The sequence below is a fragment of the Gymnoscopelus microlampas genome (genome assembly GCF_963454915.1).
Source record: "Gymnoscopelus microlampas genome assembly, chromosome: 5".
Lineage (NCBI taxonomy): Eukaryota > Metazoa > Chordata > Actinopteri > Myctophiformes > Myctophidae > Gymnoscopelus > Gymnoscopelus microlampas.
Genome location: NC_139942.1, coordinates 30,931,445 through 30,945,099, shown reverse-complemented (window position 1 = coordinate 30,945,099; position 13,655 = coordinate 30,931,445). Strand labels below are relative to the sequence as shown.

Genomic DNA, 13,655 nt, shown 5'->3' with positions numbered 1-13,655 from the left:
ACAATATAGATTTATATTTTTCACTTTTATTTTGAGTTAACATCCAGTTTATTAAAGGTGAAATGAGTGAAATTGTGATAATTTGTTCGGAATGATTCTACTGTCCATCTCAAATGAGGTGAAATAGGTCTCTTGTGGTGACAGGTGAGAATTCTCAGTCTGGTCAAACTATTCAAACTTGAACTCCTTATTCACCTTCAGTAGAAGCTGTTTTTTTGTTTAAGTTGCGTTTTGTGAATAAATTCCTCCCCTTTTCAATAATCAATCCAGCTGTATTAAAAATGGCTGTGTTTATCCTGAGTGACAGGATGGATACAGCTGGATAAGATGTCAACATGTCCATACTACTTCCAGCTGCATGCAGGTTATGCATCTGTCATTTATGGTTTGCTAAATGGAGCATGTGTTTTACTTTGAAAGTGGATCTTGCTTGCACTTGTTTCACAGGGTATGTACTGTCATGTATTTCCGCTTTGACATCAAACCCAGTTGAGAGCAGGTAATGTGATCGTTTTCTTCCTCTGAGGAACACAGTGTATAGCTAATTGCATTTTAGAAAATAACAAAAATGTAACAACTGATTTCATCATCATCATCCTTATTTATTTATTTAAAACCTCGTAAAAAACATGTTGAGGGAGCTTTTTCTTTTTTTTGCCGAGGTACAATACAAGCACGCACAAAATATTATAGTTTGCTGTATCATATTAAAACAGTTAATGACAATGCAACCAAAATCAATGAAAATAAAATGAATTAAAAAGGTTAAAAAAATAAAGAAGAACAATGAATAACAGTTAAAATCAACAGAATCTGAAATCCATCCACAGAACTGTCTCAGTGGGGGGGGGGCTAGTAGCCTAGTAGTTAAGGCGCATGCATACATGTAATGCAGCCCGGCAGTGAGCCCAACGGCCTTTGCTGCGTGTCACTCCCTGTCTCTCCGTTTCCTGTCAATCTGCACTGTACTATCCAAATAAAGGCAGGAAATAGTACAATATTTCTGCCCATGAGATTCAGAGTTGTGTGCAATTCAAAATGTTTGCCTAAGGATAGCTGTAGAGGATACAATACGGCCATTTGAAAATAGTCAATCTACAAGCTCACAATGCATCGCGATGTATACGTTTTTTATACATTTCATACATTGTGAAATGGGACATTCTGCATAATGAATACTAGTTATACTTTTGTAAGTACATTTTGATACAACACTTTTGTACTTTTACTCAAGTAAATTTTGAATTCCAGACTTTTACTTGTAACATAGTATTTCTACACTGCAGTATTGATACTTTTACTTAAGTACAAAATTTGACTCCTTTTTCCATCACTGGTGTTGACTTAACCTCTACCCTAACATGAGGACATTGGTCCTCATAAATGTAGAACTGTAAGAATAAGCACACGCGCGCACGCACGCACGCACCCTTAGAGATGTGTGTAGTGCATCTGGCCATGAAAAGGCTGTCCCCTTAATGCCCCTGGCCCAGATTTAATTTTCAAATCCTTTATCGACAATGGAACTTCATTTCACAGCCCATTAGCCTGCTGCTAAATGACTGCCAAGTGTTGGCGATATTTCACAGAGCAAGAGAGGGAGCGAGAAGAAAGTGTGAGAGACCGAGAAAAAGACGGCAAAGGAGAATGAGAGACCGATACAGAAAGAGAGAGAGAGAGAGAGAGATGCAGAGAAATGTAGGCCACAGACAGAGAAGTCATAATAAATTCACTTTGTGAAATGCCTTTTTTTGCGTTGGCTTGCGGAGAAATGCCAATTCTCTGCACTTTGCACAGGGGATCAGTGGCAGCAGACGGCCTTTGTTTGTACTGTTGCAATGAAGTCAATGGTGTAATATTATATTTTCTTCACCTGATAGTGAAGAGGTAGAGGGATAACATGAAGCCAAATATGAATATATTATAGTAGGCAGTATTTTTGACAAGGCAGGGTGGCACCCCCAGAGAGGAAAGCATAGACCGTAGAGGCTTGTAAGACATGCTATTAAATAAATCTAATCACATTGATTTGATTTGGATAACGGAAGGGAGAGAGTGCTAATGAGGAGCACTTTGCCGGATGGATGAAGCACGTTAAATACCTTTAAACACACTCATGAAATGTGTATACTAGCTAGCTACTGCTACCAATAAATTATAGTGTGGTAAATAACCTGTCTCTTCTGTGTTATTTGTGGGATGTGATAGGCCTACTCTGTAGACTACTGCATTAAATCAAACCAAACTTGTTTATTGCAATTTGCAAATTGTTGCTGCTGTCAGACATGAGCTTGTAGATCTGCTATTTTTGTGGCTGTGGTACTGCCAAATTTGAATATACGATGTAGTTTCTTTTGTGTGTGAAAGTGGTTAAGTGTGTATGTGGGTATTGAACCAGTGATAAGAAGTATAAGTATAAACTAAATAATAACTACATTGGATCCATTTGAACACCTGGGCTCTTTCCACCTGAAGAAATGTTGAACAGATCTGAGAGTTGTTGTCAGAGTGTCAGTCTGCTGGTGTTTGAGTGAAGACATAGATAGAATAGAATGTACTGCCCAATAAAACCAATGTGCAGCAACTACATTTTTGGCAATCTGGGAACCCATCGCCAAATAAAAAGGAAAAACAGCACCCTCTGCTTTTTTTTACTTATAATTTTGGCTCTGGGCGGAGCTGAGCGGACGACCCGTGCTCAGGGAAACCGGGGTTTTGGTCTGCCTTCAGACTTTCACTTCCGGTGGTGCGACTATGTTTTCATTCCCACTAACAATATTTCTCCACGGAACACTAACACCATTTCTCCCAAAGAACATGGATCGTTTTGGTTATAAGCCCACTTGTTTCTATGATGAAAGAGCAATTTAAAATGTTACTAACTTTCCGTGGTTTTGTCGGCTTCGAGGACGCTATTGTTAAATGAGTTTCGGTCTGTTTCCAGTGGGGAACGAACGGCACACACGTAAATCCCGCCCACTACATTTGATGGGGTAAAGCACGGTCTGCTTCCTGATCTGATGACACGTCCACTTGTAGCCAATGTGCACGGGTTGTCAACACGGCTACCGACAGATTCAAACGCAGAGCAGAATCTGTTCTTGAGAGATTACATTTTTGGAGACAGATTTCTTTGGCTCAAACTTCAAATCAGCCTTCATGATTTTGGGGGATAAACAATAACCTCATGAACAGTGTGTGTGGCACGGTCACACATACGCTTGTCGCATCAGAAGCCCCAGCATCCCATTCATGTCCATTGTATGGGAGCGATGAGGTGGAGACAATTTTATTTTGGAGTGTTGATGTGTCAATTTCAACACGTCAGAAGCATGGAGTTCAACATTGCTTATCTTTGACCTTGTGTCAACCAATAGGAAAGAAGCTTGTGGTTGACCCCAGGCTACTCTACTTCTGACCGTATGTGTCATGTGTCCAAGTCTTTGCTCATGGCCTTTGACCGCATCAACCCCATGGTAAACTGTTTGCAAAACTACGTGAGCGAGGGGTTTCTTCTTACTTAATACGTGTTTTACATTTCCGGTACTGCCATCAAACCATGCAAGTTAGATGGGGTGATACTACATCGGAGCCCTTCCTAGTGACAAATAGGGTTAGACAGGGTGGGGTTTTATCACCTGTGCTTTTTAATCTGTATATGGACGAACTCTCTAAAATACTTAAAATGTGTAGGACTGTATGGTGGGAGAAAGGCTCCTTAATCATCTACTGTACGCGAATGACCTCGTCATCATGTTCCTGCTCTGCTGGCCTACAGCAATTGCTCAGAGTCTGCTCAGATTATGGAAAGCAGTTTGACGTCAAGTTTATGTCACGGTGCGTGTCAGATGAGAATGGTTCAAATGGTTCATTTGGTCTCTGACTGCTGCTGTAATGGATTTGTATTCTTTATCATGTTATATGAATAAGTTAGTTATAATATTCAAATGTGGCTTTAAAACATTAAAACTGGGGAAGCATCTGTGTCATTTTAGATTATAGCGTTGGCTATTAACATAATAGCAGATATTCAAGCTTGCATTTTTTGAAAAATCTTGAAAGTGTGAGAACTACTGATTTAGAAGGCATTTGTAGAATCGACCTCAGGTCTTAAATACTTGATCATTTATTTTTGTAAATACATGTGTGACAGGCTCAGTTGTACAGATGAACAGATGATAGCCAAGGTTCTTGGTTCAAAGTGCTCTTTATTTCCATGCAACATCACACTGCTTTACATGCCCAAGTTGTAACCCCTACCCTGCCGTAACCACATGGGAATACGGAGTAAAAACAACCAGATGTCATAAGAGAGGATCTATCTCTCTTTGAATGTGTGTGCAAGGATGGCTGATTTATCCCTTGTGCATCGATTAGCTTGATGCACAACAGGTGTGTCATCACACCCAGCTCTGAGACTAATTAGTTTGACTCAGGCCAGGTGTGACTGCTTAAATCAGCCACCACCCACCCTACAGCATGCAATTAAATGGATTCATGATGTCCCACCTGAACCTTTAGATGTATTTATAAGTACTTGTAAAGAACTTGCCCAAATGTTAACTACACGAACAGAAGGTGGGCTATTCTAAAGATAAACCCAAAGCGGAACATTGAATACTGTAGTACAAAATAAATCCTCTCTGATGGGTGTCACATGTGAACACAGGCCTAGGTTTCTAATGACCTAAAATAGCCTCTTTCTATAAAGTATAGCTTATTGTTGATTAAGCCTGTCATATTGATATGATTTACCTTGACGTGCTTTTATTCAGAAACAGTGATACTGTAGCTTTGTTTCTCGGCCTATACTACTGTATTAACCTACATTATATGGGTATAACTGAGTGTGTGAGCTAGCAGGGGAGGCTTTTACCTCAGAGACATGCAGCCCTTAAGGACAAACTGCAACTACGACGGTTCTTAGCAACGAGTATGTATGTGTGTGTGCGTGCACCTGTGTGTCTCTCCAAGGGCTTGCATCTTGTCGCCGCCACTCAGTGTCAAAAGAGAGGCTCTCTTTCTTTCTCTTCTTTTTCTTTTTCTTTCACCTTTATTAACAAACTCCCCTTTCTCTCCGCTCTGTCACCTCTCTCTATTTCTCTCTCTTCTCTAAAAAGCAAAGCTGTGTTGAGTCAACTACTCTCCTGCAAGAGATGGTGGGGAACAGACGAGGGAGTGGGGGGGCAAAAGAGGGGAAATGCCGAGAGACAAAGAGAGAAGGAAACCAAGTTGGGGAAAAGAGTGGGTCGGGGGCAAAAGAGGGGAAATGTCGAGAGAGAGAGAAAGAGAACCTGGGGAACATATAGGGATGACCCCGGCAGGGGGAATGGAGAGTCAGAGAGAAAGAGTACAGTGAACGCAGGCAAGAAGAACAGAGACAAAAGACAGAGGGAAGGAACTTTTTGCTTCAAAACACGTAATGCTTTCATCGTATGATGTGGCCGTTCAACAAAGTATTAATAATCCGCATGAAGGATGAAAGCACAGACAAGAGAGAGAGAGAAATGACAATAAAAAAGGGTATATTAAATGAGAAAGAGAGAGAGAATGGATTGTGGGAGACAGTGAGACAGAACTGATGCATGGATGCCAGAGAGAGAGAGAGAGAGAGAGAGAGAGAGAGAGAGAGAGAGAGAGAGAGAGAGAGAGAGAGAGAGAGAGAGAGAGAGAGAGAGAGAGAGAGAGAGAGAGAGAGAGAGAGAGAGAGAGAGAGAGAGAGAGAGAAAGAGCAGGTTGTGAACACTCATATGCTTTTTATAGCTTGGCCATATTCACCACTTAACACGTGAGAGTAAAATGGCCACTCTTGTAGTGTATCTGGTACTATTGATCCGGCCGTTAGTGGGCTACAATTTACAGACCAGCGTGACATTTATGTCTGAAGCAGACAGCAGCTGAATAGAAGCTACGACCTTGGCCCAGCTGCAGCCGGATTTATCACCTGGTTATTTGGGTTTGAAAAATATTGCAGAAAAATAGCCATATGAGTGGATTTTTAGGGGCTAATGTCAGATTGGAGCCCTTGGGCTTACATCAGAAGTAGAGTAGAATTCAAGTTTGGTAGTATAGAAATGGAATGTTTTGAACCCTTCCTAAATCCTAATCACATGACATTTGTTAAGTGCCTTGCTCAGGGACACTTCTACACATAGATTGGGTGAGCTGAGGCTTGAACCAGTCTCTACACTTGCCTTTTCCCTACAGTAGACTCTGATTGAGCTGCACCTGTGGAGAATGAAAGTGCCAAGTGGGTCGTATGTCATTCTATTATTCTTGTCTTTACCATTTAGAGCTGAACCTACTACTTCTGAACCCTAAGTTCCTTAACCACTTGAACTCAAGCATCGCTTTTCTGGGGCTAACGTTCCACAAAAAAAAGCAGATCTACAAGCTCACCACGTATTGCAATGTGACCATTTTATAGAATGATTTGTCTGTCTTTGTCCAAACCTTCACTCACTACAGCTGTAGCCTACTGTACATGCTTGCTCTGCAACTTGGGGAAAGTTTATGGATAGTGAGATATTTTACAATGCTAGAAAATGTTATTTTGTCTCTGTCAAAGGGATGTTGAGCTGAGTACAAGGAACTAAAAATGTTGCCGCCTGGATAGCGATGCCAGATGGGCTAACTAGCTAGCTGTCAATTGTAATATGACAATGCAGACAGCTGTCGTTTGTAATTAAAATGCAGCAGCATTTAGGCTTTGTTCAGACTGCAGGCGTGATCACATAAGATTTGGGTATTCAGACTACTGCATTGGTTGCTGTGGTAACGATGTAACAACATACTGTAGGTGTGAGTAATGTTGTACAATGATGTTACTCGCAGAAAGTAGCAGATCTACAGTGCGATGAATTTTTAGCTTGTAGATTTTGTAGGCTATTTTTGGCGAGTGACGCCGTCATACAACAAAATATACGGTATATAAGACTTCAGTGTCCGAGTAGTCTTGTGTAGCCAGACTTTCAGAGATCTCTGCCTACTGATAAGTCTTGTGAATTTCTCATTCTATTGTATATGGGCTAGAGGTGGGTGGTAACAAAAAACAATGAGAAGGACAGAGGTGCTCCTTCCTAATCTGGGCAGAGGCATTCATTTGGTGTGGTAAAGGCAGTAAAGGCATGTCCTAAAAACAAAAACAGTGGGCCCATACAATTAACTTAAAGGACAAGTCCGGACTAAAATAACATATAGGCGTGTTTTCCTACTTATATTGATCCCAAATAACTGGCCATGGGGTCTATTTGCAGAATTCCCCCTGTTGTCCAGTTTCCCCATCAGTCCCCAGCAGCCCTCATAGCATAGAGCGGAGCCCATAAGCATATTGCTACTTATGCTATTTGTTGCGGTCAAAGGTGTTTTTGTCATGAATCTGTTATTAGTTGTCATTACACATGCATCCATGCGTTGGTTGTCCCACAAGAGCCGCCACAGTCTCGTAAATCATGTTTTGGGGTGAGTGTTCGGCACAACTGCCAATCAAAGTGATTGTACTGGCCAATCACAGCACGTCTTTTCCTGGGACTTGGCAAAACACATAACAGCATAACATCTGTTTAGCAGGCTACAGTGGCTCACGTGGGACAACCAAGGCATGGATGCGTGTGTAATGACAACTAATAACAGATTCATGAAAAAAAAGTAGCGATATGCTCAGGGGTGCACATAACTTTTGTACTGTTTAGTACTCAGAAGAGCACCTGGAGATGTTACTTGGTGCGCACAAAATAAATGGTAAATAAAAGGTCTGGTGCCCCCCGGCGCTGTTTTGTCAACGGGGGGGGGGGGGCTGCTTGAGACAAAAAGGACGCTTCACTGGTGCGTTTCAATGTTGTAGCGCCTAAATTCCGCCGTTTTTCGCCGTTTCTTTTCTTCTCGCCGTTTGGTGCCCTCCCCAAGGTTGGTGCCCTGTGCTGCACTGCTTTTATCCGCCAGATTGGGACGTTCACAGCATATTTTCCACCATCATGGTGCGTTCATCATCGGTGACGAGTGCCTGGAGGGTCACGCGACTGACTGTGTCAGGATTCGAGGCAACACTCACACAATCACGTGCACTGCAGCATGCGTCCCCTCCACCTCCGCCTCCTCCCCATGGGTGCATCACCGTGCATGTGTGAGTGTGGCTTCAGGAAGTAAACTCCTAGCCTCGATCTCCAGGCTTTTATTTTTTATTTTTGCTAAAAAATTAAAGCTTGGGAATTCCTGTCCCAGCTGTTGGTACGCAAAAGCGCCTCGCGTCATCTGATGTGCCGCGCATTATTTATTTTGGGTGCGCATGCGCACCTGCGCACCAGTTATGTGCACCCCTGGATATGCTTATGGGCTCCACTCTATATATGCTATGGGGGCTGCTAGGGACTGATGGGGAAACTGGACGACAGAGGCAATTCTGCAAATAGACCCCATGGCCAGTTATTTGGGATCAATATAAGTAGGAAAAAAACGCCTATATGTTATTTTAGTCCGGACTTGTCCTTTAAATGTATCCGGACAATTGGTAGGCGGAGATAGGCGGAGATATCCAATCGTCTGGCTATGCAAGACTAGTGTCCGAGTGCCCAGACTGAGACACATATTTAGATAGATATAAATTGCATTTCAAACCAGATGTGTGGTACACATCTGATTAGCATAAATCTGTTTCTATGTGTTATTTTGCTGTACAGACTTGATACATCCAATGTGATTCCATTATGGATAAGCCAAAAATCTAATTTGGGCTGCCAGTCTCAACATTTAGTCTTAGACACGAAAAGAGGGCTGTTGCAGATCTGCACAGCAATGTTTATTTAATTATCTGTCAAAAATCAATGTTATGCTAGTTTATATTGATCCACACCATCACTTTTTCATGTGAAAAACCTGTTAGAGGAATGCTCAACACTGGTCAACTCCTAACAAACTTGACTGACAAATCAATGTTTTACAGTTCACAGTGGCCATACACTGATGCTATAGCAGTTCAGTGGTTTTCAAAACGGGGTCAGGGGCCCACAGGTTCCAATTACATTTTTAACCAAATAAATTCAGTGGTCTCTGACATTAACTTTTATTTTTCTTGTTACAGCTAACCAGCTCAGTTTGTAAGCATGTAAGGAAAGTTATCAAGCCATGGAATGCTTTTCTTTATACAATAGTACAGTCTATCGATTGGTGCCAATCTTTCTGCCATTCCATCAATGTGTGGTTTCTTTTCTCTGGCTACCTGGAGCAGCTTCCTGTTTTCCTGGCTCTACTAGTAACATTTCCATCCTTTGTAACCGCCATGACTCAACCAATGATCACAAATATTAGCCTAAGGGTAGCTGACACTCTCTCACACACACACACACACACACACACACACACACACACACACACACACACACACACACACACACACACACACACACACACACACACACACACACACACACACACACACACACACACACACACACACACACACACACACACACACCACAGTTTCTCACTGCCATCAGTCTTTCTCTCTGATTCCTTCTCTGGCCCAGAGGAAAGTCATGCATATGAATATAAACCAAATAGTTTATTAGTCAAGTACTGGACATAAGTGGTCTCAAAAGAAAGTGTTACTGTAACTTCATGGACATGTTAGTGTTACACAGCCCTCCAACAGAGAAACATTTTATGAAGGTAAAGATTGTTACACTATTCTAATGGCACATGACTCCGCTATATGTCCACACCAACCCTGAGCAGACCATCCATCTAGGAGGACAATCATTTTGCAGACGTTTGTCCACATAGTTTATACGGGCTAATCAACTGGGCTTGATGAGAAACACTTCTCATTTGACATAATAACTGTATTTATTTCCTACCAATATTATTTAGCATTATCTGCTCTTGATGGTCTGTTTGAGGTACAGTAGATTTGTTGTTTGACTCTCCTTCTGCACAAGGACATCATTTGTTTCTTGCATGACGCTGAGGAAATTACTGGTATGCTGTTGTTCTGTCGAGTGCTCTTAAAAATAATGAAGTGTGAGCATTTCGCCATGCCCCACCCGCCATTCTGTTGACTGCGCTTCATGCTGCGTCGGCAATTTCCCTTTGTCTTGTTTTTGTATCAACAAATTAGGCTGCTACCACACAAATTATTGCCATTGCCTGGTCTTGAGATGAGGTTTTGTGTTGCAAATTTTTTATGAACTGTGCATTTCCAAATCAGTGGTGGATGAGTGCACAGCCATTGCTGTGTGTAATAGAAATGCTATCAGATGAAGGACTTTTCTGTAAAAAACAGATGCAAAATCTCTGCTATGTAGCATCAACACCAAATCAATATTCTAATCACAGACATTGGAGAAGAAGTGGAAAACACATTGCCTGAGAAACGTTACTGATATTTGACAGCTCGTTAAATATTTGTGAAGCTTACATTATAAGTGAATTAATGTGGTATTCCTGCGATTTTGGACAGTTCGCTCAATATTTTGGGAATATTAGAAACTACAAAATCAGTGTCCGGGTGGCACAGGAGTAAAGTATCTGCCCACCACTGTGGAGACTGAGGTTCATTTCTCCCACTGTGCCTGGCTTGGCTGGACATGCCAATGAACACAATTGTCTGTTTCATGGGTAGGAAGCTCTCAGGGGAGGGCAGTCTGTGTCGGTGCACTAGGTTCTGGGATTAAGAAAAGTTCATACATTGTTTTAAACTCCAAAAGCTACCTCTGACTGTAAACCAGAGAGCTTCCACATAATTACGCACGCACGCACGCGCGCACGCACACGCACACGCACACGCACACGCACACACACACACCATTTCTGCCCTCTCCCTCTATTCAGACAATAAAAAGGCCATTGCCTAAAATACATTGTTCAATGAGGCACTTAACTTTGAATTGGTGACAACTTAGAGGAATGTGTGGACTTAGACCACCAATAGGGACGAGCATGAATTGCTGAAGTTATCAAAGCAGGCTCCAGGGACCCCCCCCCGTAAGTTATGTCCGTCCGCCCGTTTGAGCACGGGATGTCCGTGGAAGCACGGGATGAGCACGGGATTTTAAACAGCTATAACTCCAGTTTGCAGCATGCCACCAAGTCCACATTTGGTATGTGGACTTAGACCACCAATAGGCACGAGCATGCATTGATGAAGTTATCAAAGAGGGGTCCAGGGACCCCCAGCGCCCGTATGAGCACGGGATGAGCACGGGATTTTAAACAGCTATAACTCCAGTTTGCAGCATGCCACCAAGTCCACATTTGGTATGTGGACTTAGACCACCAATAGGGACCAGCATGAATTGCTGAAGCCCCGCCCCCTCTGTCTTCCCATTGGCTGGCCTTCAAACAGCCATAACTCAAGTTCGCAGCATGCTATGGAGTACAAATTTTGTACATGGACTAAAGCCAGCAATAGGGACTAACTGTCATTACTTAAGCCCCGCCCCCTCTGTCTGCCCATTTGCTGGCCTTTAAACAGCCATCATTCCAGTTTGCAGCATGCTACCAAGTACAGATTTGGTAAGTGGACTCAGACCACCAATAGGGACGAACTGAAATGCGTTAAGGCCCGCCCCAAAGGCACCGCTTCCTTCACACAGGGTGTGATTTTCTATAAGTTGTTGTTATATACTGTAAGACATGTGAGAAGATGAACAAAATTACCTGTTATCGGCTGTCCAGTGTAATGTTGCTCTTCCTGTCCATGTACATCCATGGTATTACCTTGTTATGATAATTGCACACACCTCTTATGTGGCAATAAATTGCTTCTGAGTTCAAGTGTCCTTGAGGAAGACACTGAACTGCTGACTTCTCACTCTTTTTTTCTAAGTAGCTGTGCTTAAAGCTGCAATCCGGAGCTTAATTTAATGATTAAAAGATTATTTTAACCAATCTGTATGGAGGAGAATGTTAATACAACTTATTACACGGCTTGGTTGAATGCTCGATTCTGATTGGTCAGTCATCGGTCATTATTTCTGGATAATGACCGATGAGCTCTATAACGGACCGCTGTGTAATCAGAGACTCAGAACACCTGCTCATGTCAACCTGTGCTGCTTGGTTATATGCTTTATCCAACATGACAGCCATGTAAACAAACAAACAATGTCATTTACAACTAAACGTTGCTCTCAAGAATGTTTTTGAAAACATTTGAAGTGAGAAATAGACGATGCAATAACCGAGAAGTCATTCTATTTGATCCACTGCGCTTCCTTGTTTATCGTGGCACAACAACGGGGGAATACCAAAACGCTCGCCCCAAAACACAGTCGCCCCGGGGCAAATCCGGCGGTATTACAGGCAAATCGGCAGTAAATAGAATGGGGGGCGAGTGTGTTTTGGGGCGAGTTTTTTTCCATTTCGTCATTTGTTTTTGCGAGGCGAACTTGTCCGCCCAGCCCAATACTTATGGAATACTTTCATTGCCGTAAGCAAGGAAATACTTCGTTTTGTTGTTACTTTTGGGTAAATGTATTTATGTATTTATTAAGTAGCCGTGTAATAAAGCCCTTCAGGGCGATTAACCACCTCGGCTGCGCCTCGGTGGTTAATCGCCCTGTCGGGCTTTAAATTTCAATAATGACTACCTCCCCATGCATTATCCCTTGCATAACTAACACATTGGCAGTGGTTGAGTGGAGGTGGTCTCTATATTCTTCCATTGAGAAATTTAGACCCTGTCTGGGACACCGATTGGTTGAAAAATATATTTTGTTTATTTTGTGCAACTCATATGAAAAAGGTATTAATTTCATAGGAGAGACAAAGCACAAGACGTTTCTTAGTGTCTGGAGGGAGATGTCTTAACCTGTCCACCTGTGTACCATCATTGGGCACAATTTGTTCATGTCATAATAAACATTATTACTTCATTATTACTTCTGTTTGCAGGTACTTTCACACTATCTACCTGGGCATCCGCAGTCGTCGGAGCGGTGAGACGGAGCGCTGGCGCTACTACTGGAGGATGGTGTATGAGTTTGCTGATGTCAGCATGCTCCACCTGCTGGCTACGTTTCTGGAGAGTGCTCCACAACTGGTGCTGCAGCTCTGCATCATTATACAGACATACAAACTGCAGGCTGTACAAGGTAACATGCCCGGTCTCTCTCTCTCTCTCTCTCTCTCACACACACACACACACACACACACACACACACACACACACACACACACACACACACACACACACACACACACATTTTGGACACTATCTTACGCCTTGTGCAAAACTAATGCACACAGAGCAGCACAAGTGTCACTGCTAGTTTCCGACCACGTCATTTTCATGCCCAGTGAATTGTTGGTGCAGTGGTATCTTGAGGCAGCAGAAAGTTCCATTAACCAACAAAAACGTGATCAAAGTCTCAGCACAGTGTTTCCTGCTATTTATAGGGTTAATTATTCATAATGTAAGATGCACCTATATATGTGAGTTCACAATGCATGCACGCAAAATGCAATGCAATGCAAGCAATCAAAATATAACTGAATTCAAAGGGCATCACATTCAAGACATCACTCATGTTCAACATGGCAGATGACATTGCCAAGAGACTCATCATTGACGAATCATACCATCAGACACCTGTCAGCAGAAAACCATTTGCTTCTCCTTCAACTTGTCGAATCCAAGGGTGCTTGGGTGGCACAGTGGT

The 13,655-nt window shown here is 42.5% G+C and overlaps 1 protein-coding gene across 1 annotated transcript in view; it reads left to right on the top strand.

Annotated features, from left to right (window-relative positions):
- xkr4 (XK related 4) overlaps nucleotides 1-13,655 on the top strand; it is a gene marked incomplete at both ends in the record, with an annotated part of 38,852 nt that overhangs the window by 16,818 nt on the left and 8,379 nt on the right. Inside the window, one exon of the mRNA XM_084058834.1 lies at nucleotides 12,889-13,088. Coding sequence (XP_083914960.1) covers nucleotides 12,889-13,088 — 200 coding nt within the window. The remainder of the gene's footprint in view (nucleotides 1-12,888; nucleotides 13,089-13,655) is intronic.